Source organism: Drosophila subobscura, chromosome A (assembly GCF_008121235.1).
Source record: "Drosophila subobscura isolate 14011-0131.10 chromosome A, UCBerk_Dsub_1.0, whole genome shotgun sequence".
NCBI classification, from domain to species: Eukaryota; Metazoa; Arthropoda; class Insecta; order Diptera; family Drosophilidae; genus Drosophila; species Drosophila subobscura.
In genome coordinates, this window is record NC_048530.1 from 17,668,754 (window position 1) to 17,696,155 (window position 27,402).

The window sequence follows — 27,402 nt, forward strand, 5'->3', positions numbered from 1 at the left end:
TTGAATTTTTCATTAAAAGTCACCCCTTCTGGAAGCGAGGGAGCTTTTTCTTCAGTATGTAAATGTATGTAATATGTAGAGACACATGTATGTTAACAGACATCATGAACATTTTTGAAAAATATCGCGCGGAACAAAAGAGGATAAGAAATTGTATTGTTTTCCCTAAAATTGCACAAAGGGAAATATTATAATAAGCTCGGAGTGGCTCCTTTTGTTTTTTTATTTTTTATTTTATGATGGTACGAAATCGAGTATATATTTTAGGTTCTTTATATACAAAGATGCGAAATGGAGTCGTTCTTAGAGCGTTAGTTAGGTTTTCTTACAATAATCGATGATGTTGATGCATTTATTTTGCTAACATTTACTTATTGATCGGTGAATGGTGGTGGTGGGGGGTTGGTTGGGTGGTTAGCGGTTAGCGGTTAGCGTTATCATTTCATTTCCAGCTTATCGAAAGCACTAATAGAGAATGGCATTATTTTGGCATTGAAATGAGAGGGCAACAGTTCAGAACAGATATGTTATGGTTTGTGTTTAGTTTTTAGGGCAGCTTTGCATTTCAAACTCCATTTGTATGGCGCTGTTCACGCACATGTACATGGCATTGGCATCCTGGCCGCGCACATAAACATTCACCATGGGCAGCTGGTCACTGCCTGCTCCCTGCATCACCTTGAGTATAGCCTCGCTGCGTGGCGGCATTAGTCCACGCAGGCGTCCCAGCATATCCCCGACAATATCGGGCACGTCGTGCAGGCGCACGCGCAGCGCCAGCAGCGGGTACCCAGCCAGCGCGAGATTGTTGGCCTCCAGTCGATAAATGTTCGAAATGTGCGTCTTGCGCAGGCGTCCATCGTCCACGTAGTAAACATCGAAGGTCTCCTCATCGGCGTTCTTTGGCTTGGCGGTGAGCATGCCGCGATACCACTGCTTCAGTCCCTCCACCGACTCGTCGCAGACAAACACGAGTCGATCGCGCAGCAGATCCGACAGCGTCACGCGATGCTGCTCCCCGATTTCAGCCACTGTGGTGGCAATGCTGCGCTCCACAAACCGCAGATCCTCGTTGCGCAGCAGCACCGTGAGGTCGCCGCCCTCGTTGATGTGAGAGATGAGCACTGGGTTGGACTTCTGGTCCGGACTCAGTATGGGCGCTGGTGTGTTCAGGCTGATTTCATTGGCCACCAGATCGTTGAGGTGTATGTCATCCGCCGTCGAGGTGTCGTACAGTGTGCCCACGAGGCAGGCGCTGCGCATTTCATCCTTCCAGACGCCTTGGGCACAGCCGCCCAGTTCGCTGAATTGCTTCTCGGTGGTGAGGATGCGAGCGACGACCCGCTGGCCAGCGAGCTGCTTAAGCAGCACAGCCTGAGCGTGCGGATGACCCTCGAACTTCTCCAGCGCGTACATGCCCAGGCAGATGGCTTGGGCGGGCAGCACCAGGAACCTCGGCGGACAGGCAACAAGATCTTCAAACTCAAACGAGGCAACGTCCCCGATGTCCACAAAGTGGCAGCGGCAGGTGCGCTGCTTGGCGTCCACGGAGAGCACGCGCACGCGACTCCAGCCCTCGGCGACCTCCACCAGATACATGTCCTGCTCGTGGGGATCCGTTATCGGTGTGCGCACCGCCACATGCCTGTTCAGGTGCACCGTCAGCTCCTCCAGGCTGGATATCTGATCGATGAGGCGAGCCCAGATCTGCTTCGTGGAGTCACAGTGCGTGATGTACAAGCTCCAGCCGTGATGGCGCTCCAAGCTGTGCTCCGACTCGCTCATCCACGGCAGCCGAAGCTCGGGTATTTCGTGCCGCTGGGGCGCTGCTCTTCGCGGAGAGGCAGCACAATGTTCGTTGGCCAGCAGAATGAGCGACGAGATGGTTTTCTCCATGCGAATCTTGCTCGATTCCACAACCAGATCGTGCCAGTGGCTGGGCAGATGATGGCTGAACGTTCGCTCATACCACTCCTCCAGCTTGTGGCCCAATATGCCATTGGGATACTGCCGCAGCTCCCGGTACAGGCCGTCAATGAACTCGTGATCCGTCAGCGTGCAAATGGTGAGCGGCTGTCGTGACTCTGACTCCTGAATCTTTTGAATGGCAATCCACGCCGTCGCCTTGCGGGCTGTCAATTCGTCAGCAAACTCCTGGGGGTAGCTGCTGTAGACAAAGGCGCCCACACTCACCGAGCAGATCAGATTCGGCCGACTGTTGAACGTCGAACGATATTTGGGCTCCTCCAACTCTTTGAATTCGCAGTAAGCCTTCAGCGCGGCGATCGGGTCTAGTGCCGCATCCGATTTGAACACAAATTTGTTTGTATTCTGGGATTTCGGAGACTTGCGCACGGCTCTGTGATCGGCCTTTGGCGTGGGAGCTTTTGGCGTAGCAGGCGGAGTCATTGGCGCTGGAACAGGCATTGGCGCTGGATTGGTTGGTGCTGTGGCTGCAGGAGTGACCGCTGGCTGCACCTGCTGCTGTTGTTTCTTCAGTCTATCGTTCACAGAGGTTCGCTGTTGCAGTCCCCGATTTTTGCTCGCATCAAAGGCAGCCACTGGTCCACCGCCACGCTGTGGCGCACCGTTGCCCAGTATGGGCCGTTGTGGTGGCTTTCCCGCCATGGCCCTGCCATGACCATTGCGATGGCCATTCATGTCGGGTTTAACGTGCAGGACTTCTATCGAAGGGATATCCTTTTCCTTGTGCTGCAGCAGCTGCTCGTTGCTTGGTCTTAAAGGCACGATTTTCAGCGCAGAGTTCTCCAGCCTCTCTTTGGCTTCGGCCTTGCGTCTGAGCAGCTCTTGATCTAGCTGCAGCTTCCTCATGGACTCTTCCTGCTCCCTGAGTTTTCTCTCGTCCTGCTCCCTGATCTCTGCCAGCTGCCGTTGCTGCTCCTCTCTCTGCTTGTCATAGTAATTTAACGCCTCCTGCAGCTCCTGAATCTGCTGTTCCTTTTCTTGAAGTTGATTCCTTTGCTGTTGCAGTTGCTGCTGCTGTTGGAGTTGCAGCTGATTCCTTTGCTGCTGCTGCTGTTGGAGTTCAACTTGTTTCCTTTGCTGCTGCTGCTGCTGTTGCTGTAGTGGTTGCAGCTGATTCCTTTGCTGTTGCTGCTTCTGTTGGAGCTGATTCTTTTGCTGTTGCTGCTGCTGCTGCTGTTGGAGCTCTAATTGTTTCCTTTGCTGAAGATGCTGCTGATATTGGTTATTGTTATTCAGCTGCTGGGACCTCTGTTGATGATAGCTGGCTGGAGCGGCTTTGAAAGAGCGTGGCTGTGGCTGTGGCTGTGGCGGTGGCGGTGGCCTTGAGCGTGCTTTGGATTTAGGTTTGGAGCTCTTCTGATTCCGCACCATACACACAATGTGATCCGATTTTTCGCTGTACTTGGCGGTGATGTAGACCGTGCCTCCGTAATTCTGAAAATTGAAGTTCTTGGTATCCTCCAGCATCGCCTGGGCGCTCTGATAGCCCAACCGGCGGAATGGCAGCGGCTCTCCCACGACATCTTTATAGTCTCTGAGAACGTCGTCTAGGGGAACTGGTGGCTTGCCCCCACTAATGATTAGCGCCCGCACCTCAGTGGTTACTTCTGCAAAGATCTCTTCTTTATTCACAGACATGACGACGCTTAATTCTACAGACGATAATAATTAAGTTTATTATGTGTAGCTCCAGGCTAAACAACGTTCTTATTAAATATGCACTTGATCTTGCATAAATATAATGTCTATTTTGATGGAAATAAACTTTCACAATGTTCCACTTTGTCTATTTTAGTTTCGTTTTACGTCAACTTGAACACTTTGAAAACACTTAAATGGCAGTGATCACTTAAAGAAAAAGGCCTGCTGGTCCTGAACTTTTAAAGAATTTTGTAAATGTATTTCATAAAAAAGGCGCGTGCAGCAGTGTGACTGCGGATTTATTGATCAAATATACCGACTAAACCTGAGCTTTCCTTGGGGGGCAGTTTTATATCTTTACAACATAATCGGGGCTAGACTCCGGCTTATACATATATTGTTGTTACTCCCTTCTTTTGCTAAGGAACACCGGATATAGATTAAACTAATTAACTAATTAACCGATTTCTTTGATTTTAAACTCTCTCCTCTCCCTACTCATTTTTGCGGCTCAATTTGAGCACAGAAATACCAGAAATATACAAAAAAAATATACGTTCACACTTACATAACACGTAAAAAGTAGTGTTTGCAAACGCGATACGTTGGATCGTTCGTGCCATAGGAACTAGTTCGAGCGTTCCATGTTTACATTTTGAGGGTGCCCGAATAATAACCGACCGATGGAAACGTGAGAATAATCATTCAAATTGAATATGAATCCATTTAACCATATAACTCTCTTAGTGTCAATGCCACATACTCTTATCTGACGAACATGGAGGTGATGCAGGTGCTGCAGAAAATCAAAAGCACCAAAAAGAAGTTCGGCATGCGAAATCTGGCCACAGTAACCTACGAGGTGTGTATAGTTGATGTTTATTCATTAATGTGCAACAGCTGAGAGCTCGTGGCGTTGCTCTTGCAGGCCCTGCAATATCTGGAAGAGTCGCCGTGCAAGACTCAGACCCGTGAGGGCATCATAAGCTACGCGAAAGACCTGTCCAACTATCGCCTGAAGTCCCACGAAGTGCTCCAAATGGTCAACGATCCGCCCACCAGTCCGCTGCACACACAACTAGTAAGCTTCGGGTTGAAATTTGAGCTGTTTGCACCCACGCTTATCGCTCTAATTGCAGCTGATTGATGACAACAAATCTCCGTTGACGGACGAGGAGAACGAGAAAATCATCCAACTTACGTACAAACACTTTTACGGAGTGGAACCAACGCCACAGCCTGCCCAAGCCCAGCCACAGTCTGCAGCCAAAGAGAGCAAAAGGCCGGAGCAGAAGCAGTCCCAGCCGCCGGCAGCACCACAAACGGAAGGGCAAACAGAGCCAGAGAAGGAGAAGCCGGATGAGGCGAACAAATAGCATTTAAGGGCTTTAACGTTTAATATTTTATTGTAGCGTATAAAAGAAGACAATAATATTTATGTGCTGCTTGTTGCTTGTTGGTGAAACGACGTGGAGTTGGTGTTGGCGCCTAGCGCTTCTGATCGCCCAGGTCCTCGATGACATCCTCATCGATTTCTGCCCACTTGTCGGGTATGACGTCAAAGAGCTCGTCCTTGACATCGCCCTGAATGACGATCTCATCGTCGCCAGTGACCGACGAACCGCAAGCGAACTTGGTGCCGAAGAATTTCGCAGCCACTTTCAGATCAATGTCTGTAAGCAATTGCAAAGAAAACAACATGAGAGAATGAAGAAAAGAAAGGGGAAAGTTCGGAAAGGGACTGACCAAAGGTGCTCAAGCCGGTGACAACAGTCACAGACTTCTTTTTGCCGCGGGCTGCTCGGGACACACAGATGCGCTTGGGGACATCCTCCTTCTTCTTGACACGCAGCAGTCCCTTGCCGCCGCGCTTCTGGCGCTTCTTGTCATCGTCTGTGCCGTCGGCAGCTGCCTGCTCCTCCTCGATCTTGAGCCGCTCGAAGTCATCGGGCATGTTGCGCTCCAGCCACTCCTTGCACTTCTCATATTCCGGATAGTATTCGCAGTACTGTAAGCATCAACGAATTAAATTGCAGCGCCCAGCCGGCCTAATATTTCACTCGTTCCTACCTCGATGGGCATGGTGCAGTGGCCGCAGTACTTCATCACAATGGGATAGGTGACGCCTTCCCGGACGCCCAGCTTGAGGCGTTCGGCGACATTTGTACTCACGCTGACGTTTTCGTTTGTCATTTTGCTTAATTTTGATAAATAAAAACTATACACCCAATTTCAGTCGAGACGTTTCTGTGAAGTGCTTTGCAACACTGGCCGGCGAACACGCGCTTCGCAGCACACCGCAGCGGTATATTTGCGGTATGTTCTGCTTATTTCGGTATATTTCTGAGGGTCAGATATATTTAATTGTTATTAACAATTCTTTGCCAACAAAAAATGAAGAGATAGCGGTGAAGGTGTAAGATGCACTCCCACAAAAATGACGCTGCTGGCACGAGCAGTGGCGGCAGCACAGAGGGCAAGATACGGTGCATATTTCTGAGCGAGTTCCATGCCACAGCGGGCTGCAAGATAAGCTGCCAAGTGAGTACGTTCAATGTTAGCCTCTGCCAGCTGTCGTGTAACCCTTGTCCTTGATGGCCCCGCAGGTGCCTGACAACTACATCTCCAAGGATGTCTTCGATGCCATCAACGTGTACATCATACCAAAGCAGCACCTGCAGCGCTGCATCCTCACCGTGAATGCGATGGACGTAAAGATTGTGGGCTACCCCGTGGGCATACAGGACCAGCAGAAGTACGCCCGCAATGCCTTTCTGTTCAATCTGTGCTTCGTCTGCGACTCGCGGGCCCGGTCCGTGCAATACGAGCCCGTGGTAAAGAAGCTGTCGGAGTACCTTATCATGATGGAGGAGGAGTCGTGCTTTCTGTCGCGCGAGGACGACAAGCGCCGCCTGCAGAACATCTTCGAGACCGTGCTCAGGGACCTGAACGAGCGCAAGGTGGCCACCATTGTCGAGGGCGACAATACAATTTACCTAAAGATTGTGATGCACAAGCCGGACCCGCCGCCCGTCAAGGATCACATGGTGCCTTTGCTGCTGGCCAATTTGCGCGACACGCCGCTTGAGAACTGGGACCTTACCACGCAGCAGGTAAGGCAGGGAATGCATAACTGAATCTCTATCTCCATCTCGCTCTTATTTAGATATTGCCGTACATCAATGGCATCAATCATGTGGCGCGCATCGCGGCGGAGGCGGATGTGGAAACGGATCTGGTCAAGTCGTGCATACAGAATCTGGTGTACTACGGCGTGGTGCAGCTGCTGCCCATTCTCAAGTACAGCAATGTGTACATGACGCAGAACCTGAAGCACCTCATCCAGAGTGCGCCGTTGAGCAACGCGTGTCGCAAGTACGTGGCCCTCAAGCCGGACAAAACGCTGCCCAGCGTGCAGCGCATCTTCCAGTTCTATGCTTCGATGACGCACGGCGTGACGCTGCGTGCCATCTGCCAGCGCCTCTGTCCGCAGCACCACAACATCGATGAGCGCAAAATGGTCATCTTTGGGCTGCAGCACAAGTTCATTCGGTGCATCCACAAGTATCCGGTGTTCACCGGCTCGGTGCCGTCCGGGCGCCAAAAGATGTACACCGGCCTCATCAGCTTCGATGAGATCTGCTGCAAGACGGGCCTCTCGCCCTGCACCATCGAGCGGGACATCGAGAAGGACACAAATGTTACTGTGATTTGGAAGTAAACTTAAATGATGATGCCAAGCAAAATGCATTCAACACACACACACACACACACACACACACAGATTGTTACGTTTCCAATTGATTTTTATATGTATACATGAAATATTTATTAGTTGCCATAAATGCCTCAACATAAGTCAACTCCCGCCCCGCTCTGTCCTTTGATTTATCACAAGTTTGGCAGTCTGCCGCGGGAGAGAATTGCATCCTGCACGGCCTGCGCCACACAAGCATCCTCTGAGGCCATTCCTGCAAAGTAGTTGGAGAGAGTTTTACGGATATTCCACGCACTGTACTCGACTCTACGCACCCATGGACTGGAAAATGGTCACTGCTGACTCTGCCGGGTATGTGCCATGCTTGATGACCGATCCCAGCTCGGCGGTAATGGGCGCGGCCAGGCCAATCAACTCGCTTTGGGCATTGGCATAGCTATCCACATAGATCTGGGCCAGACCGTAAACGTTATCCGCCACCTCGGAGTAGTGAATTTCCCCAGCGCCCACAGCTGCAAAGAGGTACAAACGGAATGGATGGAGGCGAATGCTTGGAATGCTTGGACTCACCATTAATATGCACACATCCATCTGGGCGCAGATCTGCTGCATGGACCAGCGGCACCTTTGAGTAGGTGGCAACGCAAATGACATCTGAGCCCTGCACAGCCTCCCCTGGAGAGTTGCATACAGTAATTTTGGTCTGGCTGCCGAACCCAGGCGTCTGCTGCAACTGCTCGGACAGCCGCTGGGCCTTGGCGATGGTGCGATTGTAGAGATTCAATTGCTTCACCTTGAACTGGGAACAAAAGGCCGATGCATGCATTTGGCCCTGTACTCCGCACCCAATGATGGCCACAGTTATCTCGCGCTCACGCTCGGCTCGCGGCCCAAAGCGACGAAAGTAGAGGTGCCTGGTGGCCACCAGGGAGGCGGCCACTGTGCGCCAGGTGGTTATGTCCGTGCCAGCCATGATGGTGGTCAGCTCCCCGGTCTCCAGGCTGAACAGCAGGATGTTTGCATTGATGCTGGGCAGCGGCGGCTCGCGGTGGGGATTGGAGCTGAACGAGGTGACCAGCTTGCAGGCCAGTGTCGAGCGTGGAATGTTGGCGGCGTCGCCGCCACTGCCAGCCGAGGTCAGTTTGTAGTTGCCCACAAAGGCGGGCATCGTCAGCAACACCTGGCCCGGCTCGCTGCTTGAGGTGAAGCTCCTCACGGGCTGGTTCACAAACGGCTCATTGGGCGTATGGCCCGACATGGCCACGACTGCCTGTAGTGCCGACTCAACGGCCTCGATCACCAGCGACCAGTTGAGGAAACGTCGGACTGTCTCCTCACTATAATAGACGGGGGCCAACGGGTTGCTCATTTTGCTTATTGAAATCGAAATCAAATTGGGGCTTTCTTTTGGTGTTGGCTTTGGCTGACACAGCCTACTTATAGTATAAAATAAAGTTTTTTTGTTTTTACTCCATGCCCGCGAACTTATCGATAACATATGCTGCATGATCATCAGAAATATACCAAAATATACCGTAAATATACCGAAAATCTGAAATAATTATGCATGATTTTGATATTTAATAAATATTACAAGCTAGTTAAGACTCTCAGCGCTAAAACAATAATTTTATACGATTTCTGAAACAGTTCTTAGCCAGATTGACTACTTTTCATGACTTTCGTTTATAATAAAGATCAAAATATTTACATACATAGAACATAAACATTCTGCTTGTATTCCATAAATGCAAATTTAAAAGCTAACTACACGGTAACTACACATTAACTACATTTGCTTAGGTCATTGGCGACAGAGCGACACCTGCCGAACAAATGTAACATCATTCGTGCAAAAACAGCTGTTTTACCTATCGATAAATGATGTCACTCTTGTGTGGATGTACAAGTTGGCGGGAGACTCGAAATGCAAACCAGCTGAAACTATGTATGTTGTACATGCGCATGGCACACATTCGACAAAAGGAAAATGTGAAATGAAAATAGAAACCAATTTTCACTGTTGCAAATGATTGCATTTGCAATTTTGCCCCATTCTTCAGCGCTGTCTCGCCGGATGAGAAAGCTTTTCCACCGCACGCCAAGGGCAAAACCGCAGAGAAAGGGAAATCATTCATTCGCCTTGTGGCACAGCTTCTGTCAACTGCCTTATCTCTCTATCTTTGACAGAAACAATTCTCGCCACTTCATCTTCATGGGCGCACCATTTCCATTTTCCATTGCCACCACAACACTCAACCACCGACACTCAACCACAGCCATCGCCATCGCCATCGCCACAACATTGGCAAACACGAAAGTGAAAACCCTGCAGATGATGCTGGGTGCACTTTTCCGCAGCTGCAAGCTGATAGCAACATTAATTTATGCACCACCATTGTCTTGTCTGCTCTGCCCTGCTCTTTTTCCCAGCTGCTAATTCAAATTTTGACATAATTTTATTTGCCACTCGGTTTTCTTCTTTCCATTTCTTGCTTTCTCATTTACGACTACGTCTACGACTACGAGCATGTTTGTCCCTTGTCTTGGTGCAAAAATTTCACTTGACTTGACCTTTGTTGCGGTTGCTCGGCGCTTCGGCTGTTCGCTTGGTTGGGCGGCCTGGGTTAGGGTTAGGTCCAAGTACCAGTGCCAGTCCCAGTCCCAGTCCCATTTGCCGTGGCGCAAAGTGTTTCCTTTTGTTGCGGTTTCGGCGGCCTTGGGAATGTGCAATTGCTGGCTGATTTATATTTTCGTAAAGGTGCAACAAATCAAAGTCAAAATCCAGTTGCCGTCGCTGACTCATGGCTCCTGCTTCTTCGACCTGTTGGCTCCACTCCCGGCTCCGACTCCGACTCCGATTCCGACTCCGGCTCCGGGCTGGAGCAACACCAAACCCAACAGCGGCAGCCACTTCGAAGTGTTCTGACCTTGCTGCTGGGTAAGTGGCGGGCCATAAATTTTGTTTGTGTTGCGCAAAGCCCAAGCCAACACCAAAAGAACGCCCCAATTTGATTTCGATTACAATTCGGCAGTTCCACTCACATCCAAAAAGAGAATTGTCACCAAAACTTTGAATACATTTCAAAGCAAATGAATGCATTTCCACATAAATGATTTTCTTCGAACACTCTGCGCTCTCGTTGAAAATTCCCATTTTCCGGTAAAAAAATATTTCAAAACTTTTTCTAGAAATTGTTTAAATATAGCTCCGCTCCCATATGTGATGGTATAAAATAACTCTCCAACAGTTCTTCCTCCTCATCAGAGTAATAGCTTCAGTTGGAATAATCTTTTATAGAATATGAAAAATGTTGCATCTGCGATTAGTTTTGCCACTGATGGCCTTAAGGGCGTGGTGGAGTTGGTTCCAAGTGCGAAGAGCATGAAGGAGGAATTGTATCATTGCGCAGCAGTAATTGTATTTAATCCGCTTCCTTCAATTCTAATTTAAAATCTGTTCTGCATGGATATATTTCCGTATACTTGAACTTCTCTGAAAAGGGGTAAGGCTGAGCCATACCTCTATAATCTTTAAAGTTTTTGGGAAACATTTCACAGTTTACAGTTTACTTGATTGCACACAGAAAGGCTTAAGTGGTAATACTCCACGAATTACAAATACTTGCATTTAATTTCCAACTAAAATGTACTACTCAAACAACAATAAATTCAGGATTGGTATGCAATTATCACCCAAAATAGACAGGTTAATGGAGTCGTATGATATTCCCATTGGATCTTTCTTGAAACTGAGAAAAATGTTTCTTCACTAAATCGGCAGTTAGACAGAGAATGATATTTAGTTAATGATTGAAATCGATAGTAGCTACACGTCCTGGACGTGAAGGGTATCAAAACTTCGCTGATCAGACTCCAAATTTTCTTCATCTAATTTGCTTTTATTTTTTTTTTGTTGCTTTTTGCTTTTGTTTTTGTTTTTGAAGTTTTGTTTTTCTAGCTAGGCTAAGCTGCTGAATAGCTAAACAATTTTGTTATTTATGCCATTTTTCGGCTGGGGGGCTTTTGAAATTGTGAATGCAAGTGTAACTGTAACTGTAAACTGTAAGCTGTTAATGTAACTGTAACTCCTCTACACACACACAGGAAAACAGAACGTTGCCGAGGTTGCCACACCTTTTTGTCGTAGAGCTTTGGCTTTGGTCGATTTTTTTCCTTTATTTCTTTTTGTTTTTAGTATCTGTTTTTGTTTTAATGCGCGCCCGCACACTTTGCACACACTCACACACACATACATACATACATACATACACATAGATAGAAAAAGGAAAGTTGGCAACGCGAAAAACTCGGCTCAGCGCTAAAGTTTTGTAGATCAATCTTGGGCTTAGGTGGTGCTGTGCTGTTAGCCGCCGGCGACGTCGTCGCTCACTAAAATGTTGTTTGTCCTTGGAGAATGTGGCAAAAAAGATAGGAAAAAAATAAACTGTAAAATTATAATATATGTACATATGCGAACTGTTACCGTTCGTTCATACATACATACAGACAGACAGACATATGCATGTACATATCTGAAGTCGATTATAATTGTGCCGTTATGTTTAGCGTTGGCGCCGCACCCAACGGACACACTCAGCACACCACTGCACACCCCCGCGTCTCCGCACCACCGCACCACCGCACCACCCGCTCTTCCAATTAGATTCGATCGGACCAGTATTATTTCTCGTTACTTATTGTAGTCGGAGTCATTGCAGGCATTACTCTAGTGTTTTCCTTTGTCTAATGGTTTCGATTATTGGTTCGATTTACCTTTTCTGTGGCTTTGCCTTTGCCTTTGCTTTGTGTTTTTTTTTTGTTCTCTTCTTTACAACTTCCGTCTTTGCACCTATCGTTGGGAATAATCTTTATAGAAAAATCAGATGGAAATATTGAGGTAGTCACAGAATTGGAGAATATTGGTAAGAAAAGAATGGCTTTTGAATTTGGTCCTTTAAATTACTGTAAAAGTTTAGATGAATTTTACGAATAAGGAATAAATATCTACGTTGAGCCTCTTCTTGTATACTTTCCTTTCAGTTTTTCGAAATACCTTTTTCATAATAATATTTAAAGATCTCCTTTTAAACATTTCTTAAAGTAATTATGCACACAGAGCCCACAATCTTGATGTACGCCGCACAGACACACTCGTTTTGGCCAAAATCACAGACTCTTACACTGGCTTCCAACACCCACTGAGCCAATTCAGAGCCTAATATTTCAGAGGCCTATTATTAGCATATTTTAGGCACACCTTCCCTTCCCCGTCGCTGTCCCCTGCCTTACCATCCCATCCCAACCCAGGCAGGCAGCCAGTCTCGTTTCCATCACGTCCCGATCTTGCCCTGTTCCACTCGCTCCCAGTCGTTCCAGCAGACAGTCTGAACGAACGGAACACGAACGTTTCGCTTGGGTTTTATCGTGCGGCTGGCGCTTGCCTCGCCAATCAGTGTTGAGCTTTCGGTCAGAGCTGACGACCTCCCTCAAACAGAGGAGCTACTACACAGCAAAACAGCGAAACAGCAACACAGAAAAGTGCGGCTGACTGAACGAAGCTGAACGGGTGTGAAGTGCGGTGCCGTGCAGCTACAAATTAAAGTTATCAAACATATGCACTCGTCTATGTTTGTTTGGGACCACGATTACGATGCGTCTGGTGTTCAGTGAATTTTGATTTTTGCCAGGAGCCATCATCCATCGACTGATCGTCATGACTTGGTCATGTTTTCAATGAATTGAATTGAATTGAATTGTTGTTAAAAACACAACGATTTTGCTTTCAGAACAGTTACCCTTTTTTTCAATTATTTTTTTTATTGGTTTTGCTAATTGCTCGGTGCTTTTTCTTTGTGAATTCGGGAATACTTGCTCCTGTTTTTGTTGTTGCCGCACCCAGACGGGAATAATAAAACCAAAAATACAAAAAATAATAAAAAGAAACACATTTCTTGTATGCAAATTAAATCATTTGCTTATTGTGCAGTCCAAAAGAATATTTTTCGCCCCTTGCAAGTGTAAAAAACAAAACAAAACACAAATAATAATAATAATAATAATCACAAAGAAAGATTCGAAATTGAACCTGTTCTGTTGTAGACTCGCACTGGGAGTGGTGGAGGAATAAGCTGAGGGGCCGTGGGGCATCTGGAGATTGAGGTAAGCTGATTTATTTTGGTTTAATTATACACATTATTGCGTTGAAATATGTACATCTCTGATCACTGATAAACATTAGATGATCAAGCCATAAAAAGGCTGGCAAACTGAAATTTAATAAGCGACTGACCTGCTTCCACCATTGCTTTACTTATGGTATTTATGTATATAAACATCCAACCTAAAGTAGATCTTCCCTGCGATCACTTTGATGCAGTTCTGCAACGCTGGTCCGCGGGCCGTGCGCTGGTGCTGGGTTGGGCGAAACAGTAAAACACTTCCGATCCCACTGAACCGCAACCATCTAGACGGTCATCCGATGCTCACTCCGAACCGACAGACGACCTTGCCCATGAAAGCCCACAGCTGGTTGGATGGCCACTTTTCTGTGGCGAGTCGTTGAAGGAAGTCCGGTTGGACTCGAGGATGATTTTCTGGCTCAATGCATTGCCGAATCGAGGCAAGGCCAAGGCACGTGTGCGAATTAAAAGTTGAACAAAGAAAACAACAAAGAAAAAAGAATATAAGTCCATTCTTGGTTAGAACTTTCTGCTGAAGTGCATGTCTTGAAGTAGACGATGATAGAAGAGGTAGAAGTGGAATTAGATTAGCGTAGAGTAGAAGCAAATTTTCAACCACCACTCAGTGATTAAGTCCCTGGTCAGTTGACCAACTTGGCCTATAAAAAGTGAAGCTTTACGTGAAAGAGAAAAGGGTCCGAGCCATGGCTCTGGCCTCCGACTCCGACATCGACTACGACCCTAGGCTCGACTTGGACTCGGACTCCGACTCGGGCTGAACAACAGCTTTGAAATCACTTACCTTTTGACCCGACCCAGTTCCATATGTCAGCAAAGAACAGCGTCTGTCGTCAGTCGATGCTTGGCAGTGTGTGGCTCCACTCCTCATTCATGCAGTGCCTATTCGATATGATCTGCTTGGGCTGGTGCTGGGGCTGAGGCTGGGGTCGATTTCATATGCGCAAACACACAAAAAGCAAATTGCATTAACATTCAGGCCTACGCGCTGCACCACCCACTTCTCGGCCGACTGCTGCCTGTGCCTGTGCCTGGTACTCCCAGCCGTCGTCGGGACAGACAGACACCCTCACTCAGCTGTTCCACATTCCGCCTCGTTCCACGTTTATCAGCTTGAGCTCGAGCTGAGTTTCGGTTTCGCCAGCTGGCAAGGCACTCTAAGGTTGCTGATATTTCACCAAATATTTATATAATTTTCAATTTATCCCACTAGAAGTGTGTATTAAATTATGTTTATTTAGTTCTCATTTGGTGACACATTTGAAATGTAACTGGATATAAGGCACATATGTATGAAATAGGGTATTAGAGACTTGCATGTGCAATACCCTGCAGCTGCTCTCTGCTGCTCTCGCAGACCCGAGTGATCGCGAGAGAGGCGGAGGCGGCAGGCACCGCTCTCTTTGGGGAAACCAGGAGAGCTAAGCCTAGCTCATGTTTGAGCGCAAAACTGAGCACCCCAAGCAGCAGCCGTGATCGATGTTGTGGAAATGCTGCCAAAATCTTTCTCAGGCGGGGAACACGGGTAAACGGAACAACCAAAATACTGTCGAACTGTTGCTGAATTCAGAATAGAAGCTATGCTGATATAACGGTAGAAATGGTACATCGGTACATACATACATACATATGTATAACGGTACTTGGCACGAGCCACACAATGCTGTCAACGAAAAAAGGAAACATTTTTTTTCTAATCAAGAACTTAATCAGTCGATTAATGCATCAGGGAGTGCATGTGCATGTACATATGTACGTATGCATGTATTAAGATGTATGTACATATGTATGTACATATGTACATATGTTAAAAAGTGTGCAAGTTAACGTGTGCATATTAAATGAATAACGTTGATGATGATGATGGTTTAGGGTGCAGTCGGACATCAACCAACAAATTAGCCACTTTATATGGACAGAGTTCCATGTGCTGGGTGAAAGTGATGAACAGCACTTTGGGGCTTTACCCGGCTCACACTTCGAGCCAACCCAAAAGAAATGTCATATTTGATATGGCCGCAGAAAGAAATGCTACTGCAAATGGCATTTTAGTTGAAGTCTGAAAGGGCATGCAGCAAATCTCTTCAAAATGCAGTAGTCAGTCAGTCAAGTCAAGTGTGCATCAAACACGGATGACCGTGCAAGGTTAAATACACATACATACATAGATACTCCCTTCATCCCTGATCATATTCTCGTTATGGCCGTCTCGTTTGGTTCTCGATGGTTCCTTTGTTTAATTCTAACATTCTTGGTTGTATCCTTTTTCTCCCCTGTTACGTACACATTTTCTTATATATTTTCTTAGCCTTCGGATGTCTCAGGAGAGTATCCCATTTCTTTTCTAACTACCATGCAGATTATTCGGTCTGCTGTTTTGTTCAATTGCAATTTTTCGTAAATTTACTTTCTGTGATTGTTGCGGCAGTTTTCTGTAGTTTTTTGTAGTTTTCTGCAGTTTCTGTGTGCTGTGTGCTGTGTTACCCCCTTTTGTTGTTTCTGGTTGGCTTTGGCTCTCGTACATTTCGTTTATCTGTGTGTCGCTGGGGCAGCTCACTTTGGCAGCTTTCTTGCATAATAAACAAGATCAGCGCGGCATACAATGTGCAACATTAGGCCAATGTTGGTACGTGGACACACGGGAACGACTGAACTGAACCGAACTGAACTGAACTGAACTGGAGTAGCGTGGAGTGGAGTGGACTTGGAGTGGGGCATGGGGACAATCATAGACAACGGTCGCTGCGCTAAGCTGAAAAACTAAAAAGAAAGAAAAACCGAAGCAGTGGCTAACTTTTGCTCTCGTTTCGACTGCTTTGAGGCTTTGCGGCGACTGCGTGAGGCGCATGGATAACTGGATAACTTGGACAGTTTCCCGTTCCCGTTACCATTACCGTTACCTCTCTCTCTCTCTCTCTCTCTCTCTCTCTTCAGTTCTGTTTGCCGTGTTTGCTGTGAACCTGCCACTACAAAACAAAAACAAAACAAAAACCGAAACTAAATCGTCAGCCCCGCTAAATGTTTGCAAACTTTTTTCAACTCTGTGGCAGCAGCAGCAGCAGCAGCAGCAGCCGCGCGGCTTCCCCCGAAAAAAGTGTTGTTCCATTTCGGTGAGGAGATCAGCGAACCCTTTCTGGCTTTTTATGGCATCTGCATATGCAATACAGTAGAATCTCGCTATGGAGAGCGTGGCACTCTACAGCATCTCTGCTGCCGCATCACTATTTCGTTGCTTTACTGTTGCAGGGGGAACGGGGCACGGGGCACGGATAGATAGACAGACAGGCAGGCAGTATACATATGTAGGTAGAGGTGCACATACATAATTTGCTAGTCTTGTAAATGCGGACGCGTGGCACGAGTCGAGACCAAGTCCCAGGGCAGCCATAATTGCCCCTCACTCCGTTTGGACACAACACACACACACACACACACACACAGACAGAGGGGGGAAAAAGTTCCATCAATGCGGCACACCGAGACCACAAGCCACAGAGGAAACTCTCGACCGGTGGCGACTCCAACTGCAAATTCGTGCCCAGCGATCTGCATTGTTTGGCAAATTTGTAAGCGAAAAGTTATTGCAAACTGTTTTCTTGCACTATTGCCTACGCTCACAGGCGGCCACTCCGGTACTCCGGCACTCCGGCACTCCGGCACTGATGCTGTCTCTGGCTGTCTGCCCCTTTAGTTGCTTCTTTTGCCTGGCCTGCCCGCCGACAGCTTCTTGTACATAATTATGCCGAAAGCCTCAAGCCTCAAGCCTCAAGCCGCAAGCCGCAAGCATCGGACACCTTGGCCATGTTTATCTTTTGGCAGTGGTCCGTTCGCTCTCTGCTTGTCTGTCACTGCATCTGCGCATGCTCGTTGCAGCTTCGCCCACATGCCACCGCCGCCGAAGGAGCCACATCAGTGTGGAGTGCGCACATCACCGAAATGCCACTGCAACATGACAAAGTACCGCAACAGACTCGACCGATGGCAAACGCAAAGCAAGAAGAAACAACCAGAAAGATAAAAGTTAAAAGACTGTGACCAAAACCCTTTAGGAACCAACAGTTTGGGTCCTCTTATGGCAGCAGCTTGTAACAAATCAAACAAATAATGATCCAAGGAGTTCCACCAATGGAATCTGTGATCAATCTGTAATCCTCACCGAGTAAATTGATCCCAGAAACTTCTTCCCGTGGCCTCTCCATTTGAGCGATCAAAGTCTCACTTGTTTGAACATTTTTCCCGTTCTGCCAGCACTCTTCCTACAGCTTCTTACATTTGAATTAGTTGGTTATGCAATTTGCGAGAGTAGCGACAATTTTCAATGCTAATTATTTGCACATCCGCCCACACTCATCGGCGCATCATCAGAGGGCGAGAGGCTTATGGCTCGCACCCAGTTTGGGGGCAACATCAAAGGCACACTCCGCACCGCTGTGCGGGCAGTAACGAATTGGCTTTTTCGGCAGAAAGGCAAACAAGAAAAAAAGGCACAGAGAACTCGAAAAGTAAAACATTCAATGGGCAAAAGTCTAATTAAAGCAAGGAGCCAAATGAACCTTGGCAAGAATTTCCATGGCGCAACAGCAGCAGCAGCAGCAGCAGCGGTGGCAACCATCCACACTGACAACCACGAGCGAACCACTCAAGCGCGTTATTTGGTTTATCAATTCCAGTCAGCGCAGTGGTGCAGTGGTGCAGTGTGGTGCTGGCAGTGTTTTGCAATTGCATTTTACACCGCACCGCAGTGCAGCGAGTCTTGGCTTTTGTTTTCCACATAAACCCTGCCACGAGCTGCTTCGATCAGCCATGAGGGGGAGCCACACACACAGACAGACACAGAGAGAGGTTCTCCTTCTCCTTGCACATCATGAGTCAGACAATCTGGAGCAACCGCCACCGCCAGCGCCAGCGCCACCGCCGAGAGCAACAAGATCGGATCGGATCGGATCGGATTGGTTTGGATTGGATCTGGGTCTCTCGCATGTGGAACGCCCACTGGGTGTGGAGACGTTCGATGCTGGATGGCCGTGCCTTCGAATCGGCGCAACAATTTGCTTTTGATTTGCTTTGGCAGCTTTTCATTTACATTTACTGATGACAGTAACAGCAGCAGCAGCAGCAGCAGCAGCAGCAGCCGAGGCAATCCCCAACGGAGCAACAACAATCCCCAGTCGAGCAGCAGCAGCAGCAGCAGCAACAAATGCAACAGAAAATCATGACAATGCTCAAGGTACAATGTCAAGACCTCGAGCCACATACAACAACAAATAGCAAAAGCAAATGCAAAAAGCAATGGCTAACCGCGTGGGTCAGCTATGCGAGAACTCTCCAAAAGTTGCCAGCGTCGAGGACGTGCTGCATGAGGCATGCGGCATCGGGCATGATCGTGGGGCGTTGCTGCTGTGATGCAACACATCCAATCATTTGGCCTGTCCATCTCAGGTATCCACGAGCATGTGTATTACTTTCAAATTGTTGTGCGCAGACACAGTTGGCCAAACATTCGGCATGGCTATGCTCTATTTGCCCGCAGTTCGGCCCGATCGATCCTCCGTTCTTGGCTCTCAGTTCTGAGCTTGGCGGTGCAGGGTGGGCGGAGAGTCGCTGCCTCGTTTCGCTGGTGTCACAGCACAAATGATAGAAGAGCTCCGAACATGCCAACTTCACTGATCGATGGCATCGATGGTATCAATGGGACAAGGCCAAGCCAGGGACAAGCGCTGCCCAAGCTCTAACCAGCAAATGCGTTAAGTTCTGTATTTATTGGAGCACCCTGAAGCTCGTCTGTCTGCGATGTAAGTGCCACCAAAATGGGTGGAAATTAAAAGCAATTTCAGCTGCGTCAATGGAGTCCATGGCAGTTTATAACCAACAACATTCAAATAGGACAATGCAACGGAATGAGTGTGAATGTGGTGCCTGGGGGGAAGATGATTTCAGGGCAGGGGCCCACGATCCTCCACGATGCTCACCTTTTGACCACAGAGACCCAGCCCAGAACCGCATCGAATCGAATCCACTCTGTGTTTGTCTTTCACTTTCCAATCTCCGTTTGCCTTTGTGCTGTTTGCCGTTTGCTTTATCTGAGCAAATCGATCGGGTTGCAATCACTTTGTGAGTGGATAGTTGACGCCTTCGCGAACCATGACCTGACCTAACCCGTTGCCAATACCAATGCCCTGAACTTCCACCTCGACCAGCGATCTCCCCGCTCCCTGTTGATAAGATTTTGCTGAACATTTTCAAGAACGTTTATAATTAAAAGTTTGTGGCGCGCTGTTGGGTGCGGGAAAAGCAACGGGAAATGGCGCAATGGAATTGGAACTGAAATTGAAATTGGGCACAAGCTTGCCGTCTGACCGATCGCCCTACACAGCAGCACACAACAAAAATTGTACTTGAGGTCTGCCCCAGACTGGCAGACACCGTTGGAGTAGCTTGACAAAATGAAATCCCCCATCCGATATCCCCCATGCCAGCCCGTGCTCCGCGGGCTCCAAAGTTTGGGCTCTTTCTGCTGTCGGCTTTTTGTATGTTTTCAGGCACCTTTTGTGGCAATTGCTTGTTTGTTGTTACAACAATTGCAACAATTACGACGAGCAACAAACGATAGAGACAGAGAGAGAGAGAGAGAGAGAGAGACGCGAAAAAGCAACCGAGAAAAATTATGACTTTTGATCTAATTATGGCTTTGGACTCTATTTGTTGTCTCGGGGCAACCTTGGCACCAATTTGCTTGCCTCACTGAATCCCATTCGATATTTCTGTGGGCCTGCGACCGGGGGCTGTCTGTGCGCGGCTTTCTCTGCCGCATTCTAAGGCTTAATCGGACACGCCCACTCCACAGCTGCCCGCACAATTGTCGATGGCCGACAAAAAAAAAACACCAATAATTACCGAGAAACCAAAAATGTTTGCCAGATATTTGGTCTTAGTTTTGATTTTGTTTCGATATTGGGATTGGTTTTTCTTTCTTTTTTGTTGTTGTCTTGTTTGCTATTTTAAATTGGAGCAGCACTTGCGGCGGTGGGTGAGAGGGAACTTTTGTATTACATGGCAAGGGGCAAGCGGCAAGGGGCAAGCGGCAAGAAGGTAAAACTAAGAAACATATTTGAGATAGCCGAACGAACAATTATCCCCAGGCTCGGCAAAAATAATTTACTTGCCCCGGCAACTTTTTTCGCTGTCTTCGCCGTTGTGGCAGTGCTGCCCGCTGTGGCACGAACTGGCGCATAAAAGTAAGAGTCTAGCCAGACGATTTCAGGGGGATTTCAGGAGCTTTATTTTATTTTGTTCCCCCAACTTTGTGTTGTGCTTTTGCGCAATTTTAGCGCGGCCAAACGAAAGACTTAAGAAACGAACTTTAGCATTCTTTTTTGGTTTTGTGTCTTGTGCACTGCTCGATGCAAATATGGCAAAGGCAAAGGCAAAGGCAGTGGCAGTGGCAGGCACTAAGACAAAGACAGCGACAGCGACAGAGGCGTGGCCAAATCAAGGGGAAAATTAACGGCCAAGGTGGGGCGGGAGGCTGGACGCGGGCAATTTTGTCGCTCAAACGACTCCATTAAGTCAGTTGGTAGTTTTACGGCCTTATGCTTATTGCCGGCTGATGAATTGCACTTTGAATACCTATCCTAGGGCGGGAGATCAGGGAATAGCCGACTGCGGGACTTGTCCGTTGATGGTTCATTCCATTTGGGTGTTCAAACATTTGTGTCCCCTCTTTTGTTTGCTTTGCATTTGCCCATATTTATGTACATTTCATTGGCGTGACTCAATGATTTGTAGTCTCTGCCCATGTGTGTGTGTTGTGTGTGGTGTGTGGTGTGTGTGCAAAGCAGAGATTTGCATATCGGGGTAGGGTGTGGGTATGGGCACACGTACAAACAAACACATTTGTGTATGCGATCCACGGGCTATGGCCACAGCCCTTTCACATATTTTTGTTGTTGTTCGGAATGAACAATCTGCGCAATGGAGGATTAGCTGCATCGACAGCTCCAAATGTGTCTCTAGTGTTTGGATTTATGCTCTGTGGCCTGGAGGCTGCTGTCAAATTCGTTGCAGTCATTAGGCCAATTCAATTGGCCAGAGCCAGCGACAGCAGCAGCGACAGCAGCAGCGACAGCAGCAGCGACAGCAGCAGCGACAGCGCATGCTAAAACGGGTATTAATTGTGTTGTTAACGCCGTGCGGCAATCCGAAGCGATATGATATGTGCCTTGCCGTGTGTGCCACTCCAAGCCTCCACATATGGTGTGTGTGTGCGTGCGTGTGTGTGTGTGTGTGTACGTACATTGAAAATTAATCACTTCCCTTTACTAGAATTTACATAAAAACTTTCAAATTATTTTTTCATTTTTTTTGGCTTCGACTTCGATTCGGTTCGAGTTCAGTGGATTTAGTTGCGTTTATCCGCTTGATTTTCGTGTGGCATGAATTAAAGCCCAATTATGGCCCCAGCAGACATGTCTCGGAAAATCTGCGCCCAAGGATAGATAATGCCCGTCCCGTTCCGTTGCGTTCCGTTGCGTTGCGTTCCGTTCCGTCCCATTCCGTTCGGTCCCGTTCGGTCACAACGGGTTTGGCTACGCACTCAAGGTTACAATAAGCATAAATATTTGTACATATGTACATAAATATGTATACATATATGTACATGTACATGTACATACATATTTGCACATGCATTCGCAATCGCAATCGAATCTGGAGCGCACTGCTCAGCCCATTAAAGTCGAATGCGAGTGTTCAACGCTCCCCGCTGTCGGGCAATCTGTTAATGTAAATCTCCATGGGGGTGGGCCTCGGACACTGTACCCTTTAACGGTCTCCAATTAGTCAGCAAAGAACTTCGGCGAATGGAAGCAGAGATTCATGAAAATGTACACATGTACATATCGATGTTCGTTGTCCTGCCTGCCATTTGTTGCTGTCTGTCAATGTTCAATTTATGGATCTACATGTCACGGGTCCCTGTCTCTGGTGTAAAGTGTCCAAATCGTGGCGATCGCCAGCGATAACATTAGCTCGAACGCAGCCGGACACACGGCCTGCGGCCTGCGGCCTGCGATGTCTGGTGGTCCCATCAATCGGTCAACTTGTCGCACGTCAAACGATAAGATCTCCATCTGTAGTTGCTTGCTGTTTCTTTTTGGCTTTTGTTCTGCCACAATGAAGCTGTCATAAGTGAACAGAAGTCGAGCGGCTGCTGCTCTTGTTTCTGGGAATTGTCAACTCGAATTGCATTCGATTCGAGGCTCAATTTATGCGCTTCCTGTGCAATCAATTGCCTTCAGTTGCCTTCAATTATTCCGCGGATTCTAGAGGAGGTATAATAAAGCTCAAATGTAGAATGCCGAATGCCGAATGCGATTCCATTTCTGACATTGATTGCATCCTGTGTGCATGTGTACATGTGTACAAACATTTTTCTATTGCTCAAATTGGAATCACGCTTCTTGACCACTTTTGGGCCTTAGCTGCGTGGCTGCTGGTGGCTGCTGGTGGCTGCCGTGCCATGACCGTATGTGGCACATTTTCTGCGTTCTCTCAATCGCAACACTCCCCCTCCTAATCCCCTTCGCTGCCTGCTCCTATATCCGTTCCTCCCCTCACCAGCTGCGATTCCAACATTGTCCGGCATGTGTCTCATACTCGCGAGTCCATTTTATGGCGTTTTAAAGTGTTTCACATCGAAATTATTGTTAATCGTCGGCTTAATTGCCGTCTCTGGCCTGTGGTCTGTCCCAGCTGCAAAGAGACAAATTATAATCCCAATTAAATGCGATAAATACCCGCATTGTCGTTGACAATGAAAATGTTTAGCTAATTTTTGGGTAAACCTTTTTTTCTTTGGTTTTTTTTGGCTTGTGATTCTTTTTGAGGGTCTCGCTGGCTGGAAAAGTAAAGGTATTCAAGTTAAATATGAAATATATTGAAAAGGAAACGTTTTACAAATGTTTAAACAATTGGGGAGTATTCTTCAGTGATGATTATTGTTTGTGTCAATTTTGTACACTCTTCTACTCGTACCGTACCGATGACAAATGTCATAATGTGGTGCCCCGATGTTGCAAGTTGGAATAAGTCGTACACCCGTTTGTCTGCCCGCTACAAGCCACCTCGTTGCACAGTTATATCGCCTCTGGTCGGGTTTTTGGCCCCTCTATAATTTGTTCGGTATGCGTGAGCATTCGGTGCATTTTCCTTTTATTTCTGCTGCTTTGCGGCGCTGTAATTTTCATATTTCTGCTGCCTGCTGTTTGCCAGTTGCCATGTTGCTGGTGCTGTTGCTGTTGCTGCTATTTGTTACCTGCCAATAAAAGTCTTTGTCAACATTTTGTTGCTGTAATCAAGTCACACGCATGCGCAACAGTGCAGCAATTTGAGATATTTCTGCTTTGCTCTCTTCATTTGCATTTAATTCCAAAGAAGCAAATAACACAAATAAATATTTACACTGGGCAAAGGCTCGGGCTCGGTCTCGGGCTCGGTCTCGGGCTCAGTCTCTCGGGGCTCGGCCTCTCTTTGACTCATAATTAAATCGCAGTTAATTGCCACCGACAACCGACTGTAATAAAAACAATGTGTGGCAACTGTGAGAACCCACAGAAGCCATTGACATATGGAGTCGCACTTTGCCTTCGGAATCGGAATCGGAATCGGAATACATCATTTTGGCAGCTACTTATTGCCAAATAGATCTACGGCGAGGCCTTACCAGGTATTGGCCCAAAAAACATAGAAATTTCTTTCCTTTTTCGCTGCAACTTTTGCATTTTTCGCAGCTTCGGCTGAACACTTTTTAACTTGCAAAAAAATAATGAAAACACGAAAGGGGAGTAGCGAAAAAAGCAAAAAAGCAACAAAAAAACAATCAACATAATCACCGAAAATGAAAATGAATCAGTTGAATGCCGCCGCCACCTCGATGATTGCGTTGTTGTTGCTGTTGCTGCTGTTGTTGCTGTTGTTGCTGCTGTTGCTGCTGTTGTTGCTGATGATGCGCGTGCCGCGGCACCATTTAGTGCAAATTTGTCGTTGCTTCCGGCCAAAAGATGGAGCCAAGCTGCTGCCTGGCCACCTGCCACTAACAAACTGACATTAAGTTGCTACTGTTGCAGCAGACATTCACTTTGGTACCTTTGCCACATTCAATGGCAGCCGGTGGAAAAGCGCATCATAATTTCCGCGCCGCTTTTCACGATCCATAAGCGACGGAGAAAGATGGATGGTGCGGATCTTTCAGGTCTTTCATTTGGTGATTTGACTGGTGAAAGATGAGCTGGCAGTTTAATGGCCATTGCCATAATGCAGTCACATCCCATTGCATCCATCAATGCGAGTCGACTGGGAGCACAGTTGGGCCAGGCCTTGGCGGGCGAGTCATTTGCATGTTGCCCGCTGCATGGCCCGGAAGCCGTGCCCAAAATTGTGTGTACGGTGTGTAGAACAGACAGCGACAGCAAAAGCGGCAGCCGATAATTATGGTTAATAAATATTGGCTGCCAAAAGTGCAATAAACCAGACGAACGACAACTGCAAAGCGGTTCGAACAGAGTGCCAGGGTGGCAGAGTGTGGGGCAGAGGCTTGATTCTTGATTCTTGGCCTAGCTGCGGGGCTGGTCACATTTCTCGATACTGAAACTTAATTACAGTCGACACAGATGCGAGGCACACAGAGCAAAGACACCAGCATGGACAGGAAAACTGGCTCACGCAATCTGTGACTGCTGCATGCTGGGAGACTGAATGGGAGTGCAATTTAAGCAACTATTTTGGGCCTTAGAATGATCTTTGCATACCAATCCTTGCTCCGGATAAGTGGAACATTTGTTCAACAAATATTCTAAGCATTTTGCCAGCTGCCATTTGCCAAGGAAGACCCAGCCAAACTCTCTGCTAAGACTCCTCTCTGCCACGCTCCATGATCCACAATTTGTGATCTGATTACTACATTGCAGGCGGCAATTAAACGCCAAAATTATTCGCAAATTTTACGAGCATAGAATATGAAAATTAAATATTAAAAGCAATTAGAGCGCTGAGCAATCGGTGCGAGTTGAGGCCAGATTTCGTAATAGTTTAATTATTGTTTTTCCATAACGGAGAAAACTTGACTGAGCGTGAGACTGGACCAGACGACCACTTGGCTGGTTCAAATTGAATTTAATTCGACTTGACTACGATGACAAAATGATGAATTAAAGCCAATTTGAGACGCCCACTGGCACCAGCCGCAAGAGACCCACATAGATATGGGAAACACATGCCAGCTTATTGGCTAATATATATGTATATTGGCCATGTACTAAGTACTATCCATTTGGTACTACGAGTAGGAGTACGCGTATATCCGAGTGCAAGTGTCGCTGTTAATTATTATTGGAGCTGGCGACAAGTCTCAGCCGCTAAATTGTTGTTAATTTCCAGTCATAATTCAAGCCAAAACGCCTCATAAACAAACAACTTTGTTAACAACAAATCGAGTGAGGGGCTGCCGCAAAGAGATCCGCGGGAGCCGTGGGTCACACTATCAGTTTCAAGTGTTGAAGTCATAAATCTGCATAATGATCATGTCCCATGTCCCCTGTCCCATGTCCCCTGTCCCCTGTCCCATGATCTGCGTTGCCGTTAGTGCGTTTGGCCATGTTTGTGTGGGCAGCCACCCAGCCCCACAGCCCGACAAACCCAAGCGAAAAAGTATTTTTTGCAAACCAAACGAATTTCATGTTCTGTCATTAGTTCCTTTCACAATTTCAGAAGGGTGTCAATGGCGCACATCCACAGGATTCGTATCTATGCAAAAATCTAGCAAGCCATCAAGTAAATATTTGAACAATTCTCCAATCTAAGGAGATCCCATTCGATATTCCCCCTCCAACTGTGTGTGTATGGCTCTCACAGTCCCACTGTCGACAGTTCTTAGCTGTTTAATTTCTAAAATTCCCATGACCTGTCCATTCGAGTACTAACATTTGTACTTACTCGCATGTAGTACGAGTATGTGGCTATATTTTTGGGCAAAAGTCGTTCAGCTCGGCTTTCCGCTTTCACGGAACGGATTTCTCCGGCGGCACTCTTACCCGACCCGACTGCACTTGTCATTAGCAGCTCCCACTTTTCAGACACTCGACTACAGCACACATGGGAACACCTTTGGGAACACCTTTGGGAACACCTATGGCCACGCCCACCTGACTGTTTTCTGCCCATTGTTGATGGCGGGAAAGTTGCCTTGCCGCAAAAAGTCGGCCAAAGTCTCTGCTCAGTTTTGTGATCTGACATTTGGCCTCCACGGCAAGTGTCTCTGTGGGATTCAATTGCTGCTCGCTTGCAGCAAGCCAGTCACAATTGCAATGGCTTATCTATCATTAATCAAGGATCAATAGGAATAATGGAACTGATCCACAAAGCCGTGTCAGTCTGCCACGATTAAAAGAGAGTTTCTGAATGCACAGCTAATATGTAAGTCTTCTTGTTCCTGCAGCTTGTGCACCCATTCGGGTTTCCTCCTGTAGCAAATGTAGCAGCAAACTGGTAAGCTGAAGCGAGAGAAATTGACCTTGAAGTCAAGATCACGCACCGTTCGGAAATGTAAAGGTAAATGTGAGCTTGTAAGTAGGGAGCGGAGTGCCCTGCCCGGTACATATGTACGAGTATGTGGAGTGCTCTGGCAGTTAAACAAGTTTAATGCCGAATCATGTTGGGATTCCGATTGGAATCACAGATTGTTGGGCCTTCCGCTTGCAGGTGGACCACATCTACATCTACATTTACATCTCTATTATGCATGAAGAAAAAACGGCACAAATCAAAGAGCCAGGCGTCGGTGATTAAACAATAAAAAAACAATTA

The 27,402-nt window shown here is 47.2% G+C and overlaps 6 protein-coding genes across 7 annotated transcripts in view; 3 read left to right on the forward strand and 3 right to left on the reverse strand.

The window, feature by feature from the left end:
• Window positions 1–312: 312 nt before the first annotated feature.
• Window positions 313–3,907, reverse strand: LOC117896110. The gene is given in 3 exon segments (XM_034804168.1): window positions 313–2,925; window positions 2,928–3,072; window positions 3,155–3,907. Coding segments are annotated over 3 exon segments (3,000 nt in total). The 5' UTR covers window positions 3,625–3,907; the 3' UTR covers window positions 313–540.
• Window positions 3,908–4,203: 296 nt separating this feature from the next.
• LOC117896100 (DNA-directed RNA polymerase III subunit RPC9) lies at window positions 4,204–5,065 on the forward strand. Its single transcript, XM_034804156.1, has 4 exons — window positions 4,204–4,318; window positions 4,375–4,489; window positions 4,556–4,708; window positions 4,767–5,065. Exons 1-4 carry the CDS (start codon window positions 4,311–4,313, stop codon window positions 5,001–5,003), a joined length of 513 nt encoding a protein of 170 aa, XP_034660047.1. The 5' UTR covers window positions 4,204–4,310; the 3' UTR covers window positions 5,004–5,065.
• Window positions 5,053–5,895, reverse strand: LOC117896088 (density-regulated protein homolog). Its single transcript, XM_034804130.1, has 3 exons — window positions 5,698–5,895; window positions 5,374–5,635; window positions 5,053–5,300 (listed from the first exon to the last, which is right to left on the reverse strand). The coding sequence occupies exons 1-3, from the start codon at window positions 5,818–5,820 to the stop codon at window positions 5,116–5,118; spliced, it is 570 nt and encodes a 189-aa protein (XP_034660021.1). The 5' UTR covers window positions 5,821–5,895; the 3' UTR covers window positions 5,053–5,115.
• An 89-nt stretch (window positions 5,896–5,984) lies between these two features.
• LOC117896013 (GATOR complex protein NPRL2) lies at window positions 5,985–7,490 on the forward strand. 2 transcript variants are annotated; one of them, XM_034804023.1, is made up of 3 exons: window positions 5,985–6,168; window positions 6,234–6,740; window positions 6,794–7,490. In XM_034804023.1, the coding sequence occupies exons 1-3, from the start codon at window positions 6,049–6,051 to the stop codon at window positions 7,346–7,348; spliced, it is 1,182 nt and encodes a 393-aa protein (XP_034659914.1). In that variant the 5' UTR covers window positions 5,985–6,048; the 3' UTR covers window positions 7,349–7,490. The 2 variants fall into 2 exon arrangements, with proteins under 2 accessions (XP_034659914.1, XP_034659921.1); XM_034804030.1 differs by having other exon boundaries at window positions 6,032–6,172.
• On the reverse strand, window positions 7,421–8,829 carry LOC117896030 (ketimine reductase mu-crystallin). Its single transcript, XM_034804042.1, has 3 exons — window positions 7,916–8,829; window positions 7,660–7,857; window positions 7,421–7,598 (listed from the first exon to the last, which is right to left on the reverse strand). The coding sequence occupies exons 1-3, from the start codon at window positions 8,712–8,714 to the stop codon at window positions 7,519–7,521; spliced, it is 1,077 nt and encodes a 358-aa protein (XP_034659933.1). The 5' UTR covers window positions 8,715–8,829; the 3' UTR covers window positions 7,421–7,518.
• A 3,964-nt stretch (window positions 8,830–12,793) lies between these two features.
• Window positions 12,794–27,402, forward strand: part of LOC117895982 — a 28,477-nt gene continuing 13,868 nt past the window's right edge. Inside the window, exon 1 of the mRNA XM_034803967.1 lies at window positions 12,794–13,507. The gene's annotated coding sequence lies outside the window, so the exon portion shown is untranslated. The remainder of the gene's footprint in view (window positions 13,508–27,402) is intronic.

Excerpts from the sequence above, each read along its gene's own strand:
- LOC117896100 (XM_034804156.1), top strand. Across the intron at positions 4,490-4,555 it reads TGGCCACAGTAACCTACGAG|GCCCTGCAATATCTGGAAGA; the intron begins GTGTGTATAGTT and ends TTGCTCTTGCAG. Across the intron at positions 4,709-4,766 it reads GTCCGCTGCACACACAACTA|CTGATTGATGACAACAAATC; the intron begins GTAAGCTTCGGG and ends CTCTAATTGCAG.
- LOC117896088 (XM_034804130.1), bottom strand. The coding sequence starts at position 5,820 with ATGACAAACGAAAACGTCAGCGTGAGTACAAATGTCGCCGAACGCCTC. Across the intron at positions 5,636-5,697 it reads ACTGCACCATGCCCATCGAG|TACTGCGAATACTATCCGGA; the intron begins GTAGGAACGAGT and ends TGATGCTTACAG. Across the intron at positions 5,301-5,373 it reads CACCGGCTTGAGCACCTTTG|ACATTGATCTGAAAGTGGCT; the intron begins GTCAGTCCCTTT and ends AATTGCTTACAG.
- LOC117896013 (XM_034804023.1), top strand. The coding sequence starts at position 6,049 with ATGCACTCCCACAAAAATGACGCTGCTGGCACGAGCAGTGGCGGCAGC. Across the intron at positions 6,169-6,233 it reads GCTGCAAGATAAGCTGCCAA|GTGCCTGACAACTACATCTC; the intron begins GTGAGTACGTTC and ends ATGGCCCCGCAG. Across the intron at positions 6,741-6,793 it reads GGGACCTTACCACGCAGCAG|ATATTGCCGTACATCAATGG; the intron begins GTAAGGCAGGGA and ends GCTCTTATTTAG.
- LOC117896030 (XM_034804042.1), bottom strand. The coding sequence starts at position 8,714 with ATGAGCAACCCGTTGGCCCCCGTCTATTATAGTGAGGAGACAGTCCGA. Across the intron at positions 7,858-7,915 it reads TGGATGTGTGCATATTAATG|CTGTGGGCGCTGGGGAAATT; the intron begins GTGAGTCCAAGC and ends ACCTCTTTGCAG. Across the intron at positions 7,599-7,659 it reads GACCATTTTCCAGTCCATGG|GAATGGCCTCAGAGGATGCT; the intron begins GTGCGTAGAGTC and ends ACTACTTTGCAG.